We start from the raw sequence: 18,795 nt of genomic DNA, 5'->3' as shown, positions 1-18,795 counted from the left end.
AATTTGTATTTGTTCTTATCGACATTATGAAAGCTTTGTGATGCCGAGAGGTGCGGTAAATATGAAACTTGAGAATTTGTTGACCTAGAAAGAAATACTACAATGTACGACAATAATGCACGATCTGATAATTCGTGTCCTAATGGATAATTAAAAGAGGACATGAATTATTAAATCATTTGTTCTTCTAAGTTTATAGAGCTGCCCGCGACTCCGTCCGCGTAGTATTCGTTTATCGCTATCCCGCGGGAACTATGCAATGTCCCGGGATAAAAACTATCCTATGTCCAGGACTATCTGTATACCGAATTTCGTCTAAATCGGTTCAGCAGTTTAGACGTGATCGACTTACAAACATTTAAACATCTTTACAAACTTTCACATCTAAAATATAAGTAGAATATAAACATTAACACTGCCATAACACTAATTTGGAAGAAGTCACATTGATACCGAATCGTTATAATTTAAAGTTATAGAAACGTTTTACAGCACTACCGTCGAACTCTGTAAACAAATTAGAGCGCTGATAGCGTTTATTGTGTCTCCCCGAACGCAGCCAAAGTAAGCCATAGATATTCAAAATAATAAATAAATCACTGACACTTTTTTGCTTTTTTGTGCGAAGTAAGAATTGTTAGAAATGCTGTTTCTATCTCGAATTTTTCTTTGACGAGTTTTGTTTTTAATAAAACTAAAAAAAAAAATGAAAAACTTATGTACATTTTTTTAGTTTTTTTCATCTTGCAGAGCCATTATTGCACGCTCCACTATAGCAGATACTAAATGCAGGTGACTGTACTGATAAAATGCATGCACTACAAGCAAGCTACAAGTATGCATTCTCAATGCTTTTAGTAAAACAAGCCACGGTTTCGCTAGGTCCGCCAGTCACATTGAAAATCCGAGATAAGTAGGTAAACTACCTGCACTAAATTTCATGTTGCTAATTTAGCGGTTGAAATTTTGGAATTTTCTTCCGATCCCGTAGAAATATCAAGACAAAAGCTGCTCCCATACCAAATCTCATACAAACCCGTTCAATCATTTATATTAGGTTGATTTGTTAGGAATAAAAATCAGTTTTGAGTGTAACATTTTATTAGAGATAACTTAGATCAAGCAGATAAATAAGAAAATGATACAACGCTCGTACACCTCTACAATATACAACTATTTCTCTTTGTTGAGCGCCTCGATGAACTCTTCTAACCTCTCTTGGACTTGTCGCACACGCTCTGGAAATGAATAAAAATATATAATTTATTTTAAAACCTTGCTACCACACGGTGTATACACGGTGAAATTTTTGGTTTCCGTTAACTTTAAGGAACCACTCAACAGGCCAAATAAAGTTAAAAGAAAGAAGTGGCCTCATTCTTATTGTTTAAAATATAATTAAGGCGAAACAGTGTAAAAGGTTCTTAATATATGACGTAATATTAGCTTGTGTTTAATTCATACATCCATACTAATATTATAAATGCGAAAGTGTGTGTTTTTGTATGTTTGTCCGTCTTTCACGTCGAAACGGAGCGACGTCATTTTTGGCATAGATAGTTTATGGGCCACAGAGTGACATAGGCTACTTTTTATCCCGGAAAAATGCACAGTTCCCGTGCACTGGGAACAGCACGCGATTACCAAATTCCACGCGGGCGAAGCCGCGGGCAAAAGCTAGTTCATACATATTTGGTAAAAGAACAAAACAGTTTAACAAATGCAAAAGTTGCATGTATGCGCCAGACTTTATGTATCACATCATTCACATTCATTATAATAGGTACTCTTCAACGGTTACATATTGAATATCGAAAGTTTAAAATCTACGGGTAAAATGTCGATGTTTAAAATATCGAAAATTAAAATATCGATTGTATCACAATATCGAAAGTTGTTATACCTATGGTCAAAATGTCTAAGATTGAAATATCGAATGAGTAAAAATATCGATAGCCATCATCTAAGTTGTAAATGTCAACATATTTGAATGTCGAAAAATTAAAATATCGTACACACAAATCTGCTTTATTTATTGCTCCTTTCTCTTAATAGCATTTATTTTACATAATCTAGTCATATAGTTGTTGTGGTCACAGTTTTAACCTAACCGAACCAAATGTTTTGGTAATTCATGTTCAATAGGTTAGGTTAGGTTAGGTTAGTATGACGTCAAGGCGCGAAGCGCCTCAACTGAGCGAAATAGGAGCTCTGCGAAGCGGAGCTCCGTCGACCCCGTCACGTGATAGATCATACATAGGATATTCGATACTCTGTACTTCGATATGTTGGACTTCGATGTTTATATCTTTTGATGTCCCTTTTGTAGATAAATATGTTTTCGATATATTGGACGTAGATTATCTAACCATTCGACAATATAAGCTTTCGTTACTTTAATTTTCGATATTTCGATACAGTCGATATTTTAATTTTCGATATTTTGGACATCGACATTTTACCCGTAGATATTTTAACTTTCGATATTCAAATATGTAACCTCTTCAACACAATATTTTAGACTATCGCGGTCATTAATAATTTTATATGATTAAACTCAGGTTTTGTTCAAATCAAGGTACGCGGAACAAAACCCGAATTTAATTCATAAAACTATACTCTTCAAGTTCGCAAATTTTACAATTTGATGTTTTTTTTTTTGAGTGTCGGAATTCAAGAAAAACAAGATGTATGTGTAAAACACTCCCCCCTCACTCTCTTGCACACGAGCAAGACTTACTCAGTTCTTCCGCTAGTTCCACTCTCCTGCCAGACAAGAGTTTCTTTTTGGTTTCCGGATCCGCCGCCATCTGACGAGAAATATAATGTTAAAAAAAAACAAGACACTCAGTTACAGACTTAATTGGGCCTCCGCACACCAGGGTCTCGCTTACAACTTATACTTATATACAGAGTGGGATCTTTAGGGCCGCCACATACACTCGGAATTCCGTTTCGGAATTTCGAACGCAATAAATCCATACCAATCCATGGACCTACGAAATACGGACAGTAGTTTTCCGTTCGAACTTCTCTGATTCGGATCTCCGCATGGTGGCCTGTGCTCAGAATTGAAATAAACGTATGTGTGGGATGTATTTACATCGAAATTCCGTAAATATCCTTGAGAATGGCATCCATGATCTTCAATTTGACGAATACTGGTGTCCCAACTTATTTGCGCGTAAGCTTATATGGACGGATCGCAGCAAAGCAGGCCAGGCCAGACGGTCCTGATTCCCCGGTCGCGTCTCCAGGCATTTAGGGGTAGCTTTCGTTACGCTGCTTCTAAATGTTGGAACGACTTGCCTCCTCCAGTAAGAAGTAGTGGGTCCCTGACAGACTTTCAAAGACGTTGCAAGGCCTGGTTACTTGGTGCGCAGAATGGGGAGTAACGGGGAAGATGATTTTCTCAAACATGACATGTAATATTGACGTTAAACCTTGGTGCTCGTATGTATTCGTTAGTTAGTTTTGATGCGACCATGAAGCAGAAACACCGCATCCCGTCACCGTACGGTATGAACGACCGTACTTTATACAAAGCAAAACCGAACTGTATCGTTATCGTATCGTCGGCCTAGATGTGACGCACCCTAACTGATTTTTTAAAATGCGGTTTGTAATGTTCTGCTGTATATTTTTAAGTGATTATTATTATTTTAATAAATCTAAATTAATATTGTAATTATAAAAAATAATTTTAATTTATAACAATATTACAAAGCTGAAGTGTTATTTTATTTGGTTCAACGCGCTACTACTAGTAAAATAATTAAAGAATGACAGTTGAACCAGAACAGAGTGAGAGTACGACCGATACGGGTTATACAGGTAATGAGCGTATTCGTGAGTAACGATCAGATGAAGGTCTCGTTACTCAGTAACGAATACCGGTTTGTTGCAGGCCTAAACAGCAGTCGGTGTCGGTCTCACCTCGTCCAAGACCTCCCTGAGGTCGCGGTCGAGGCGCGCGGCCTCCCGGTTGCCGAGCTGCTGGCGCAGCGCGTTGGCCGTGGTCCGCAGCGTCTGCTGCACGCGCCAGAACATTACCACCTCGCAGCACTCCTTCTGAAACACGACAATCACGTCAACAACCACTACCTACCACTGTGCAGTGGACAAATATTGCGTTACTCTGGTGGGTGGGTTTTTTGTGTACACGCCCATAGAAACTGACAGGAGCTTCTATGGGCGTGTTCACGAAAAACAGGGTCGGTATTTCTTTCCCGGTATTATCCGGGCCGGCAAAGAGTGTTACCCCACTCTGGTGATGAACTCTGGTGGTGGCTGGTGAATCAAAACGCGACAGCGTTGTTTGGTGGCGGTGATAGATGGGTTTGTTTGATTTATGTGTCCGAAGAATTGCGAAACTGAAGTTGCAGTGGGCGGGGCACATTGCTCGCAGGACTGATGGCCGATGGGGTCAGAAGGTTGTCGAATGGCGTCCGCGGACCGGGAGACGAGCTGTCGGTAGGCCTCCAACAAGATGGAGCGACGACCTGGTTAAGATCGCGGATCGCGGTGGATGCAGAAGACACAAGACCGGTCTGAGTGGAGAGCCTTGGGGGAGGCTATGTCCAGCAGTGGACGTCTTTCGCTTGACATGATGTTGTGTGTTCTACAGTTTAGGTTGAGGAGATGTATGGACACGAATTTCTTGCATAGACGTGGGTAAATCATCAAACTGGCCACCATTCAATAACTGGCCGACTTACGCTAAAAATGAATTCTAGTCACCTATAAATAGAATTCATTTTTAATATAAGTAAAGTTATTGAAAAGTAGCCAGTAATTGGAGATTTGCCCTAGCTACCTTAAAGTCGCACGTGAGCAAAGTAATGAGGGCTATCGCGAATGAATTCGCCACTAGAGGCGCTAGTGTAGCGTGAGGTCTCCGAAATGTCAAATCTCATAGTTTTAGGGTGAGCTACGCGGGTTTATTTAGAATTAGAATAATTTTGTGAATATTTTGCAATATCTGAAATTAATATGGCAAATATGCGTTCCGGGCAATGAATGTCTGTGTTTTGAGACATTTTTGTCTTTCGGAAACCTTTGTCCTCCCTTTTTCCGAACAAAATGGGACTAACACTGTGGTTGCTCGATATTTTATGGTACGGTTTTAAGGTGTATTAAATATGATTCTAATCTAAACTTTGTTTTCACGTCCGTAATAACAGACTTTGAAAGCCACACTTAAAAACCTCACGCAACAGTGGCGCCATCTAGAAAGACAAAAAACGATAGCCCTCATTCAATGATGATCGTGACCGTTCTGACTTACCACGTTAGTCCTCTGCGTCTAGAATGAAGCGTGCGTGTGATAAGCGGTTTTTTGAATTTACAAATGTCCTTATTTACTTATATTAAGGGGCTAAAGAGTTTTTAACGTCAATCAATGTGGTTATGGGGGAGGGAGGGTGAAATACGATAGGGGGTAAGCGCGGCGGCTCAAGCTAGAGGGGTCAGACCGCGGGCGTTTATATAAAGGTTTTTTTATTGAACCAACTACAAGTAATCATATAGTGTATGATTTATAGAGTAAATTCTCAAATATTTTACATATGAGTTTCAAAACTAAAGCTTAACTAGTAATATCGCTAAAACTCGGCACACCCTTAAACCTGGTGTTGCAGATGTTTATGGGCGGTGGTGATCTCTTACCATCAGGAGACCCACTTGGTCGTTTGCCATCCAGTCGAATAAAAAAATAAACCAAACGATCATTCAATCAAACGTTTTATTCTTTATACTGTACCGTTTTTTGCCCAAATATCGGCTCGCATAGGTATGTACTTGTTGAAAGCACGAACGTAATGTTTCTCAGAAACAAATAATTATTTAAATGAACTAAAATAATTTCCTTGCTCACCCGCGACCTTACGATAGCTAAGCTTATGCAAAATATGCGTGTTCATGCAGTTCCTCCACCTCCACACTGTAAGAACACACACAAATCACACAAACCCATCCATCACCACCACCACACTACACTGACGCGTTTCGAAATCAAACAGAGCTCATCTTCAGAGTGACACAACCGTACACCATGCTACCAGTTGTTAGACTCTAACTAAGATCGCGGGTGAGCAAGGAAATTATTTTAGTTCATTGATATGGACCTCCGCAAAGTAACGCCTGATTCAATAAATTAAATAATTATTTTTCTCTGAATCCAATAATTGTTCAGGATTGTTATAAAACAAACCAAACCTAGCCTATAGTTTTCTATAGGATGTTTTTTTTTTAAATGGGGGTTTCAGTGGGAATAAAAACAAACGATGATTCGGACAAGCGTTACGACGTGACTAGCGAAGAGAATGCGAACTTTGGCGCTCCCTGAGAAGTCACTATGATAGATCAAAAGTGCCACGAAAATTCTGGTCTGTGTTTATAATACTGCTTTTTTCCCTTTTTTTAATGTGTTCAAGTGGCTCTTATTTTCTTACAGAGTGATTCGGGAGACGTGAGCAGAATCAACCTTACCCGACTCGGTTACACTATATCATACCAGTATTAGAGATTTTTTTTCTAAGTGATGCATATTAAGAGCGTTTATACCTGCTGAGCTGGCAACGTTGCATTTTTGTTAGTTTTTCTCGATTATTTCATAATTTTTTTAATGGTTAAATGTTTTAATTATTTACTAAGTGCAGTCCCACGATTAAAAGTTTGGGGGTTTTCTTAAATATGATTGTGTATGATCCATTATCAATTACCGAATCATCTTGTAGATATAAAAAAGTGTCATACCCCGTTGCCGTTCTGTTGACTGTATAAGTAGAAGCTCTTTTTACAATCCCGCGCACGCATTTGTGCTCGCTGCAGGAAGTTTCTGGAATGAAAGACAATATTAAGTAAAAAAAAAAAAAAACAGTATAGGTACATATCCAGACGACCAGACGACCAGACGCCAGATAGTGGTTAGAGAACTGACTACGAAGCTTGAGGTCCCGGGTTCGATTCCCGTGTCGGGGCAGATATTTGTATGAAAAATACGAATGTTTGTTCTCGGGTCTTGAGTGTGTACTATGTATTTAAGTATATATCTATCTATATAATTATATTTATCCGTTGCTTAGTACCCATAACACAAGCTTTGCTAAGCTTACTTTGGGACTAGGTCAATTGGTGTGAATTGTCCAGTGATATTTATTTTTACTTTTATATCCAACAAAAAAAAAATACAAACATTGGAACATAGAGCCTCCTCCTTTTTTGAAGTCGGTTAAAAATTAGAAATCGTCGATGCAGTTCACAATCTTACAGAAGCTTTAGTCAATCCCAATCAAAATTTGAGAAATTTGATGTTGATTATTGACTTTTGGTATAGTTTCTGTTCAACATACAGTCAAGGAATTTAATTCATAGGAAAAGTCATGACGACTTTCCTTGTTAATTAATGCGATGTCACTATGACATGAAAATGACTGTGAAATGGTTCCATGGTGGCCAATGAAGTAAACTCTTTGACCGTACAAGTTTAGGTATTTTAACTTTTGCTTGTTTTAAGCATATGTTGTTTTGCCATGAAAGTGATTTTGAAGTTTAAGTACGAGACTAAGCTATTTTGAAATTCAGCCATATTAAGATTCCGTTGTTATAAGAAAGCAAAATTAGACATTCTGCAATTTGATATTTTGAGACCAAGAAAATTTGAGATCTGGAAATATTGATAAAAAGGTAAAATGCATTTCAGAAGTTATAAGCCCAAAGCTACGGGGGAGGCCTAACGTCCTACGACTGACATGATGATACTGACTTGAGGTAGACGGGCCGCCAGGTCTCCCGTATATAGTCGTTGTCGACCTCCACGCCCCGCCTCCGCAGGTTGTCCCTCACGGCCACCAGCTCGTCGTAGGCGAGGGCCGGCCGCGAGGACCCGAGCCGCTCCAGCTCGGCGCGGACCTCGGCGCGCCGGCCCTGCTCCTCCGTACTGCTCTGCCAGTACAGCCAGCGGTCCTTGAAGCCCGGACCTGGAGTAACATTCATACGATGCGGTGTGCACTCAATCCATCCATCCATCCCAGCCTATATACGTCCCACTGCTGGGCACAGGTCTCCTCTAAGAACAAGAGGGCTTGGGCCATAGTTCCCACGCGGGCCCAGTGCGGATTGGGAACTTCACACGCACCATTGAATTGCTTCGCAGGTCAGTGCAGGTTTCCTCACGATGTTTTCCTTCACCGCAAAGCTCGTGGTAAATTTCAAATGTAATTCCGCACATGAATTTCGAAAAACTCAGAGGTGCGAGCCGGGGTTTGAACCCAAGAACCTCTGCTTGAGAGGCGATAGGTCAAACCACTAGGCCACCACGGCTTACACTCAATACCGACATGAATTTACGGCAGGGGTCGGCACCCTTTTGACAGATATGGGCCACATAGTGAAATAAATAGATAAAGGCGGGCGGCACTTGTAAGAGAATTTTGTACCTATATCTACTTAGTTACCTATTGTACACACAAACATCACGCCTGTATTCCCAAACGGGGTAGGCAGAGCACACGAAACGGTTGCTAGCCTGTCGCCTACAGTATACCTTAACCTATATCCTTTGTTGCCTCTTACGACATCCACGGAAGAAATGGAGAGGTGTAGTTCTAACCCGACACCACACGGGGCACCTATTGTAGGTAGGTACTAAAAGTGTTTTGTAAAAAACAGTCGCGGGCCGCAAAGAGATAGGTCTCGGGCCGCGCGTTGCCAACCCCTGATTTAAGGTAAACGTCCACTTGTCGGTATCGTACGCATCGGACGCATCGCACGCAACGGATCGTAGTATTCTTTGTATAGAAACTCATATAAGTGCGTCCACCCGTCCGCATCGTAAGCATCGCACATTTCTATACAAAGCTACCTTTACGGTATAGTATCGCCTAAAACGCAGCTGGCCTATGTACCCAAGTGGTCTAAGAAGCGACTGGTCTGAGTAGCAAGTGGTCTAAGAAGCAACTGATCTGAGTAGCGAGTGGTCTAAAAGGCAATTGGTCCTAACCTGTTTCTTGTCGAAAACTTGAAAAAACATAGGTTAGGTTAGAGTTGCGTCAACGCGCGAAACGTCTCAGCCACGCGGAATAGGAGCTTCGCGAAGCGGAGTCCCGTCGACTTTAAGCCAAAGAATTTTAAACCACTTGCTACTTAGATCAGCTGCTATTACGTTTTTTTAGACAAAATAATACTAACTCGGAACTGTTAGGGCGGTATACATGAATATATATTCATACCAGGTGACCGGATTTACTGCGCTATTATTTCGAAGTCATTCGGGCTTCATGTCGGTATTGTTCGGTCGGTAAATATTTACGTTTATCAAGTGTTCAAAGACGTTAATAAAAAAAAGTGTAGGAATCTTTTTTTTTCAAAATCTATTAAATTTTTTCATACAAAATTTTATGAGTCAGTATTGTGACGCCCATACCTACTGAGTGTATGAAAAAAAAAGTTACAAAACTGACATTTGATTGGGACATTTTTTTAAGCTATCGGAATCGAATGTGCTCTTGATTCCGAGTAGGAAATACCGTATATTTTCTAAAATTGAAGAAAAAAGCCATTAAGATACAATTAAGATTGGTTTTTGTATTTTTTATTTCAATTCCAAATTTTTTTTTTTTTTTATACGACTGGATGGCAAACGAGCAAGTGGGTCTCCTGATGGTAAGAGATCACCACCGCCCATAAACATTTACTTTTACGGTCATCCCGTAAAACCGAAATTGAAAATACAAACTGAAATATAGATGCACAGAAAAAACAGAAAAATAAGACCATCACTGACCATCAGTGGTGTAGCGGTATAGCACGCGGTACGGATTACCGAGGACCTGGGTTCGATTCCCAGTGATGGTCTTATTTTTCTGTGCATCTATATTTCAGTTTGTATTTTCAATTTCCTTAAGATACAGTTTTTTTTTAAACAAAAACTTATTAAGTTCAAACGTTTCATTTCTAGTTGTGGGGGGGGGGGGCGGCGCGTACCTGTGAGCTGCGTCAGCTGCCTGTCCGTATCAGCCAGCTGTTGTGCCAGCGCGCGTTCCATGAGCGCGACGGCGGCGTCCCAGTCGGCGCGCGCGCCCACGCAGCGGTCTTGCAACGCGTTCAGTTGCAACACGCGCAGGACCTGCCACGCAATACTAGATTGTACAGTCAGCAGCATTAGTACGTGAGCAGTTGTGATGCTCAAAGATAAAATAGATTGCTCGCTCGACAATAATGAAGCATACAAATTCCATTGTTGTCGAGTCAGAAACTTTTCAAAAAGTTAAAACGGCTATGGAAACGTTGGTACAAGTCATACACGGCCAACTCAAATGGCCGGTATCAGTTGTTTTGTTGGAACTCCGGACTTTTTATTGGGTCTGAATTGGTGTTTTCGGAGGAAAAATACACCTGCCGTTTTTTTTTAATGAAAAAGAGGCGGGAAAGCATAAATACTTTTTGGAATAAAATTAAATGTTATAATATATTTTGGAAGCCATGGTGGTCTAGTGGTTTGACCTATCGCCTCTCAAGCAGAGGGTCGTGGGTTCAAACCCCGGCTCGCACCTCTGAGTTTTTCGAAATTCATGTGCGGAATTCAGTACATTTAAAATTTACCATGAGCTTTGCGGTGAAGGAAAACATCGTGAGGAAACCTGCACAAACCTGCGAAGCAATTCAATGGTGCGTGTGAGTTTCGCACTGGGCCCGCGTGGGAACTATGACCCAAGCCCTCTTATTCTGGGAGGAGGCCTGTGCTCAGCAGTGGGACGTATATAGGCTGGGATGATTATGGGATGAATATATTTTGGGAACAAGTTTATTCTAATTTAGAGTTCTTCGCCATTTTTGAGAAAAGCTTAAACTCACGTCCTGAGCTCGGTCCTCCCAGCGATGCCGCACGAGCGCCTGCGCGACGGCCTCCCGGCGCAGCCCGTCGAACACGGGGTCGCCCTCCCCGCCGCGCGCCATGAGCTCCTCAAACTCCTCGCGGAGCGCCTCCAGCCCCGCCTGGATGGACTGCCCCGGGAGCTCCGCCTCCGCCCACTCGCGCAGCTTTATGTCCACCGACGTGTTGAACTTGTCTACGGAATAAAAAAAAATACCAACCTTTTGTCTCATTACCATCTAATGACATTTGGTGTAACTAATTAGTCTATACAAATAAATCTTCTATTCTTCTCCTTCTTCTAGATCGCTTATTAAAACAAAAACAATACACTTATACTGCATTAATTTTAGCATTTGAAACTCAACGAAAAAAATTGCACACGTTTTTAAATGAAACAAAGAAACTATTTAAATTTGATATTTTTAGTCCATTATGTGTTCGAAATACCGAGAAACATGTGTTGAAATTTGACCGTTAATAAAACTTAAATTAAACGGAGTATAAGCGTGAAAAAATCGTAACTACCGAAACGACTTTGATAAAACTTACGTGGGACTACCACTATTAACTTAAACTATCGAGCAAAAAACAGATTTTTTTACTTTCTGTGTTACTTAAACTTAATCTGATTCAATATAAACACGATATAAATGAGCATGTCACTTTAAGAATCCAAAATATGATATCAACTACTATTCTATCAATGGTGGTATTTCAAAAACAACTATCGTGAATGACAATTCTATTTGTAACTCATATAATTAAATACAGTGGAATATGAACAGTCGACCAATTAGATCTCTAGTCTCAGTTTCTCGAAGCACATTGGTCTAAAATTAGTGTTCTCTTTCAATGTACATCAAGTGCAAAAATATGTACCATCAGCCAAATATGTGGTCTACCACCTTAAAGTTGATAATCGTTTGCATGTCATAAAACAATAATGCCAATAGACGTGTCTGTCAACTTGAAAGTTCGACTTTAGCGACATATTCATTTGATAGGAATTTGATTAAAAATTGATAGACCACTTATTAAATATGTTAGGACCACGGCCTTGTTAAATCGGAGTAAGAGTTTGTGGTACAGTCACCAGCACCAATATCTGATACAACAAGCGTGCATAAATATCTGATACGACTATATTTCTAGGGCCAGTAGGATGTGTCAGATACTTTTGCACACTCCACTGTGGCAGATATTAATGCTGGTGATTGGATTGTTATATATTTTTGTTGGGTTAGATAAATCCGTATTTTTTCACTCGACTGTACGAATCAAAACAATGATAAGAAAGGAAATAAATAAAGAAAAAATCCATTACACTAAATGCCAATACACGAGTCTACTGCGAAGTAAATCGTAGATATTTCTCACTGGCGTCTATGTCGTAGGGGTCGACCCATATCGTCGACGTAGAATTGTCGCTCGGACTCTTGTATTTTATCTGTTTGGGGACCACTTGCTTGTCTGTACAGATAAGTTATACTAGGATTACTCGCTAAGCAGCAGCGCTTGTACTGTTGTGCGGTCATTACAGGAGATTCTTTGAATTTTGACAATGATGCATAGATGCATTGAATAATGTTTTGAAATCGTATTCTATTGGCAAAATTTTGTATTTTTTATCTTGCTCTGTCAATTAGCTAAAGTAAAGTTTAATAAGCTAGTTGAGACAGCAAGGTAAATGGGTATGTATTATAATACCGAAATACGAAAGATCGAATTTCACAAGACCTATGGACGGAAGGCCGAATATTAAAACGTCGAATGGATATATGGCCGAAAGTTTGAAATCCCGAGAACACATTTGACCGGAAGCCTAAAACCCGAAGACTACAATCCCGAAGATCAAAATACCTACACCCGAAAGGCCGAAAAATTATAATGCCGAACAGTCATAATCACTACAAATAAAATAATCGACGGTCAATATATCTTAAATCAAAATACCGAAACCATCGTTACACCATAGTCTGCCGTATCTAATTTTAAATGACAACATTCCGACTTTTTCAAGCGGGGGTAGATTGACATTTATCATTTTCTGTCCTGTTACAAAAAATACCTAACATCGAAGGCTAAGACGGGAGCAACGCTGCGCTTCGCTTTTTCTGATCTGAACCTAAACTATCCGAGTCGTTTCTGATCTGAAACGTCTTCCTCGATCGCTCCGTTCGCTCGCTGCTAGCGAGGTACCAAAAGTAGGTGTCATAAGGACATCATCGGTGACATTTATTGTAAGTCCTGGAGCTCCCCTTTGGTACACCCTAGCTGGTGCCTCGCTGACAGCGAGCGAGCGAAGCGAGCGAGTAAGACCTTTCACGGCAGAAGCGACTCGGATAGTTTAGGTTCAGAAGGCTAAGCCTTCGATGTTAGGTTTTTTTTTGTAACAGCACAGAAAATTATTATTAGGGTATTGTGAATGCCAGTTAGTACTTTCGGTCATTTGAAAGTAGATAGCTTCGGTGTATCGGTTATCGACATTTTGTACTTTCGGTATTCTGATGTGTTAAGCGTCGACATTTCAACTGTAGGTATCATGATTTTTCGGTATTATAATACATACCCAGATAAATACGAACTATAAAATAAAAAATACGATGGATGGATAGATGAATGTTCAGGGTTTCATTTCTCTGTTAACGCTTCGTCTTCGACTTAAAAAACGTGAGATCTAAAATTATTTTTTTACAACATCATTATTTAATTGGTTTTAGAAAATCTTCAAATGTAGTTTGGTTTCTCTTTAACAATAAAAAAATGTTTTCGTGAAGGGGGGGGGGAGCAATAAGGAGAGGAGTGGGAGGAGACTCACGGGGATCTTCTCGGAGGGGCAGGGTCGCTCTTGCCGTCTTCCGCTTTCCTCTTGCCGGTGTTGGCCGACAGGTTACGTGCCCTCGGGGCGCGGGCTACCACAAAGCCTATAACCCAGGTGATGAGGTGACTGAACTGACTAAGGTGATTGGTATGGAAAAAGCGGTTTTTAAGCGGTAATTGCAAATATAAGGGTCCGGCCGACATAAGCTTTGTGGTCAGGTTCTCTAACCACTCGACTATCCGGTTGTCCTGGGATGGGGTTGGTTTACATCACGCACCGCGGAGCTCCTAGGTCATACAGTTTACGAGGACCCCACAGTCTAACCACGCTAGTTACTCTGAACCACTTAGTTTAAATATCTAACCTGAACATATTCATTAAAGGCTGACCAGGAATATAAAAAAACCTGACGCGATCGCAGCACTTCTACGTTTTATAACAAGAAAAACATTCTTTACACTTAATATCAGTCATATTGACAACGGTGTCAGTGATGTTATTTAAAGGAATATTTTCTAATCCCTCGGACTTTTTCTATGAAAAATACTTTTATACATTGTGAATTATTATCCTTAAAAGGCTATGGAAAATTTCGGCATTTTAACGCACAAAAACACAAAATAACACTTTAAAATACCACGCGCACACAACGTTAAACTTTGACAGCAATAGACTAATGACATTTGAATTTAGTGTTATACCAGTGCAAGAAATTAGTTCTATAGGTTTTTCGCAATATATGGCGAGGTTTTTTATAATTCTGGTCAGCCTTTAGAATAATTTGAATCTCATGTAGACTTATCTTGTAGGAGTGACTATGAGTATTCTATGTCCAACACAGACGTGTCGTTTTGTCGCTTCATCATCAGCCGGAAGACGTCCAGCTGAACAAAGGCCTCCCCCTTAGAACGACAACTCGCCACTTGCATCACGTTGCCCGCGAGTCCAAGTTAGTCCACCTAGTGGGAGGCCTGCCAACGTTCCGTCTTCCGGTCGTGGTCGCCACTCGAGGATTATTCTCCCCCAACGGTTTTGTACACTTGTGGGAAGGCGGCCTTCCACGTGTCTTTTCATGCGTGTCTCAATCAGAGATGGACATTACTCGATTTTTTTTAATCAACTAATCAATCGATTGAAGAATTAATCGTCATAAAATTAATCACGATTAATTTAGTCGCGATTAAACTAATTGACGGAGTATTCGAATAACGATTAATCAATTACACGATTAAATTTCACGATTATATTTCGATCAAAAAATGGAGCACGCACGTTACAAAAATTAAATAAGTATATTTTGTCATGTGTTGTTCACTTGGAAAATCATTCTAGTATGTATACCGTGTGATATTTATCCCACTAATATAATAAATGCGAAAGTTTGTAAATCTGTTTATTTGTTTGTTACTTCATCGCGTCTAAATCGCTGAACCGATTTGGATGAAATTCGGTATACACATAGTTTGAATCCCGGGGAAGGACATAGGATAGTTTTTGTCCCGGAAAATTGCATAATTTCCGCGGGATAGTGAACGGAGTTACAATAAAATGTATTTATTCCTACTACCAATCGAGAGAAAATTAATCTAATTAATTAATTGATTAATAATTTAGTTGCTGGTAATTAATCGACGATTAATTTAATCGTGACTAAATCAATCGAAAGTCTTACGACTAAGACTAATCAATCGTAATTTTTAATCGTTAATCGGGATTGAATAAGCAAATCTCAATTTAGTCCCACGTCTGGTCCCGGTGCCGGTTGTCTAGCCACTGACCGACGTCCTCCTGCGCGGCGGCGGCGCTGGGCAGGTATATCTGGTGGAAGACCTTCCCGGCGGCGGCGGCCCAGAGCGCGGCCTGGAGGCGCTTCTCCCAGGCGGCGGCGGGGATGGCCGACAGCTCGGCCGACTGGTCCAGCAGCTCGGCGCGCGCGCGCTCGAACAGCTCGTCGCGGTCGAGCTCGCGCTGCCTGCAACACAGAACAGAGAACAGAGATAACTACGGTTACGGTCTCCCCACATCTATCGACGCGAAAACAGCTGTGGTCTGCTATGCCATACTCACACTCACCTATATATTCTAGTAGTTAAGTATACAATAATTATTGTATTGTCGCTTACAGGCAGAATAAACCTAGCTCTTTCGACCTAAACAGTTGTCTCTTTAACGCCCAACACCACACAGCAAAAAGGGTTTGGCTCGGATCGGCTCGGCCGACGCCTGCCGACGTGTTGACATCTTTTTCGCTCTTATTGCGATGACTTAATAGTAGATTCTTGTCGTGGCCTGAAAGTAGGCAATTGCTGGCTGAGTATGAAAATTAAACGGACGAGCTTTTGTCCGTTTACCTAATACGAAACCAGTAATTGCTATTCCAGCCGAGACTAATATAAACCTTTTCTCAAAAATGGTGCAGGTAAAAAAAAAATTAAATAAACCTTTTCTGAACACAATATATTATGACATTTAATTGAATTCCAATAAAAAATCTCATTCTTTCCCACCTTTTTTTCATTAAAAAAAAAACAGCACGTATTTTTCCACCGAAAACAACACAAGCTGTTTCAAATCCAATAAAAAAATGGTCTTCCAACAAAATAATTGATAGCAGCCATTTGAGTTGGCTGTATAGACTTGTGCCATGGCCGTTTTCACTTTTTAAAAAGTTTGAGACTCGACAATAGAGCGCCTGCAATATTTTAACTTTTTAATTTCTCGCTGACCATAAACTATGCACTTAGCCTTCTGATAAGTAAAAAATAATGTAGACTTTTACAGTCATTTTTGAGAAAAGGTTTTTCTTATCGGTTTTTTCCGATTCCGCGTCGATAGATGGCTCAGACCCTTATTATACTTTACTTCACCAAGTAACCGTGGTGGCCTTGTGGCTTGAGCTATTATTTCTCGAAGAAGAGTTATTCGGAATTTGCTCGTACGTGTGGAATCTGCAATTTATTCCGAGATTTACAGTGAAGGAAAACACGTGTGTGAAAAAGTATGCATGTGTGCGTGTAAAAAGGTTCCATGGTGATCTAGAAATGAAATAGATTGACTGTACTGTTACCTGGGGAAGGTGTTCTTCCATTCTGTCTCGAGGTTGAACCGCATGGCCTTGAAAGCGTCGGCCTGTTGCTCCACGGAGGCCCGCACCATGCGCCAGAAGCACTCGGCCACCGCCAGCGACAGGTTGCGGGTCGTCACCTGAGACGGCGTCACCAGCCCGTCCCTGTCACACAACACAGTACAATACGACACCCAGCGACACTTTTAACGCATAACGAAATCGCCACGAGCGCGCAACGAATTCACTGCGTACGTACGGGAAAATCAGTATGGCGTCCCAGCTCTAGACGCAGCGAACTCGCTGCGCGCATGCGGCCAAGTCGTTACGCACTCGCCTCGCTTTGAATTCGCCCGCAAATCGCAAGTGTGATAACACCGTTAGGCTCCGTTTGCACCACGAATGTGGCGAGGATGTGTGGGGAGAAATGTGTTTTTCATGAACCAAAAGAAACGCTTCATTGACCACGCCCCGCTCCACTCTGTTGTTTCCACTAGAGATTGGTTAATGAAAATAGTAGGTTGTACAACAAGAGCATAAAACGAGCCATTTTACCCGAGACGTTCAAATAGCTATCCGAGCCGGTACGGCGAGGGTGGATAGACTTGTCGAGGTGAAAATGGGTTTAAAGCTCGAGTTTTACACTCTGCTTTTCACTTCGATTGCGATGACATGAAATAACAACAGTCGAAACATTGTTCACTTACAAAGGTTCCTTTTATTTTTCACGCATTACTATTATAAATATAAATTTTTAGTTTTTTTAATCTAAAGTGATTGATTTGATTGATTTTTAGTTTTATATAAATTAAAAATTATTTCAAAATATGTAGAACTTCTTTGTTTGTGGATTTTACTTTATGCACTAGAGCATAAAAAGTCATTTTATGTCGCCTAGATCCTGCATAAACACGAACTTTACGAGCGTGAGAGGTGAAAACATATTTTTAGCAACACATCCTCGCACATTTTTTGAGGAAATGCACTCTGTAAAACGATCTCTGTAAAGTTACAACCATGTGGCCACTCACTTGAACAGCTTGGAGGATCGGAAGAACCGTTCCTCGTACTCGCGGATGCTCTGGATAGAGTCGTCCTTGCGGCTGCGGCCCGTCACCACGGCGTAGTAGCCCAGCGCCTTCATCGGGAACAGCTTGCCCTCCAGGATGCGGCGGATCTGGAACGACGCGGTTAATGTACGTTGACGACTTCCTGGCTAAGCTCCAGGGTTACTTTAGTATCATTACGTTTAAACAGCAGGTGGTTTAAGTAGCAAATTAGCAATGACGACTACCGTTTTCGCGCTCACTGTAGATAAAGGTCCTGCCTGAAGTATAGTGGTTAGTTTGTTATTACGGGCATGAAAACAATTTACATTTAAATCATATTTAATATCTACCTTAAAACCTCTCTCTAGCGGCGAATTCATACGCGATAGATTCACCATCCACTTATGTAGGGAAAATTACCTCTTTACAACTACAAATGTGAGAAGTGCGTATTCGTAAAGTGATACTTCATTACTACCTCGGTTACTAGGAACATTATCACAATCATTTAAATTTCTACACTTTTAAAAAAATATTTATCGAAGTTTAATAAAAGTCTTATCCATCTTATGCTTTCGTCACTATATGTATTGCACCCATCATCCGCCCTTCATCTATGACTTGTACCATCAGCCAAATATGTGGTCTACCACCCTAAAGTCGATAATCGTATGCATGTCACAAAACAATAATACCAATAGACGTGTCTATCAACTAGAAAGTTCGACTTTAGCGACATATTCATTTGATAGGAACTTGTTTAAAAATTAGTAGAGCAGTTATTTTGTGATGGTCGTTTGTGTCTGTCTGTCACTTACCCTGTTGGGGTTGGCTAGGTTCTCCTCGGCCAGATCGTTTGTGTCTGTCTGTCACTCACCCTGTTGGGGTTGGCTAGGTTCTCCTCGGCCAGATCGTTTGTGTCTGTCTGTCACTCACCCTGTTGGGGTTGGCTAGGTTCTCCTCGGCCAGATCGTTGTGTGTCTGT

The 18,795-nt window shown here is 40.8% G+C and overlaps 1 protein-coding gene across 1 annotated transcript in view; it reads right to left on the bottom strand.

The window, feature by feature from the left end:
• Positions 1–1,083: 1,083 nt before the first annotated feature.
• Positions 1,084–18,795, bottom strand: part of LOC141444083 (dynamin-like GTPase OPA1, mitochondrial) — a 19,540-nt gene continuing 1,828 nt past the window's right edge. Inside the window, exons 2-14 of the mRNA XM_074109515.1 lie at positions 18,747–18,791; positions 18,629–18,676; positions 17,793–17,938; positions 16,765–16,926; positions 15,476–15,669; positions 10,855–11,069; positions 9,985–10,126; positions 7,766–7,979; positions 6,757–6,838; positions 5,288–5,305; positions 3,937–4,071; positions 2,741–2,810; positions 1,084–1,238 (exon numbers count right to left, since the gene is read on the bottom strand). Coding sequence (XP_073965616.1) covers positions 1,174–1,238; positions 2,741–2,810; positions 3,937–4,071; positions 5,288–5,305; positions 6,757–6,838; positions 7,766–7,979; positions 9,985–10,126; positions 10,855–11,069; positions 15,476–15,669; positions 16,765–16,926; positions 17,793–17,938; positions 18,629–18,676; positions 18,747–18,791 — 1,536 coding nt within the window. The 3' untranslated portion in view covers positions 1,084–1,173. The remainder of the gene's footprint in view (positions 1,239–2,740; positions 2,811–3,936; positions 4,072–5,287; positions 5,306–6,756; positions 6,839–7,765; positions 7,980–9,984; positions 10,127–10,854; positions 11,070–15,475; positions 15,670–16,764; positions 16,927–17,792; positions 17,939–18,628; positions 18,677–18,746; positions 18,792–18,795) is intronic.

Source organism: Choristoneura fumiferana, chromosome 29 (genome assembly GCF_025370935.1).
Source record: "Choristoneura fumiferana chromosome 29, NRCan_CFum_1, whole genome shotgun sequence".
In the NCBI taxonomy this organism is placed as follows: domain Eukaryota; kingdom Metazoa; phylum Arthropoda; class Insecta; order Lepidoptera; family Tortricidae; genus Choristoneura; species Choristoneura fumiferana.
This window is presented reverse-complemented; position numbering and strand designations above follow the sequence as displayed.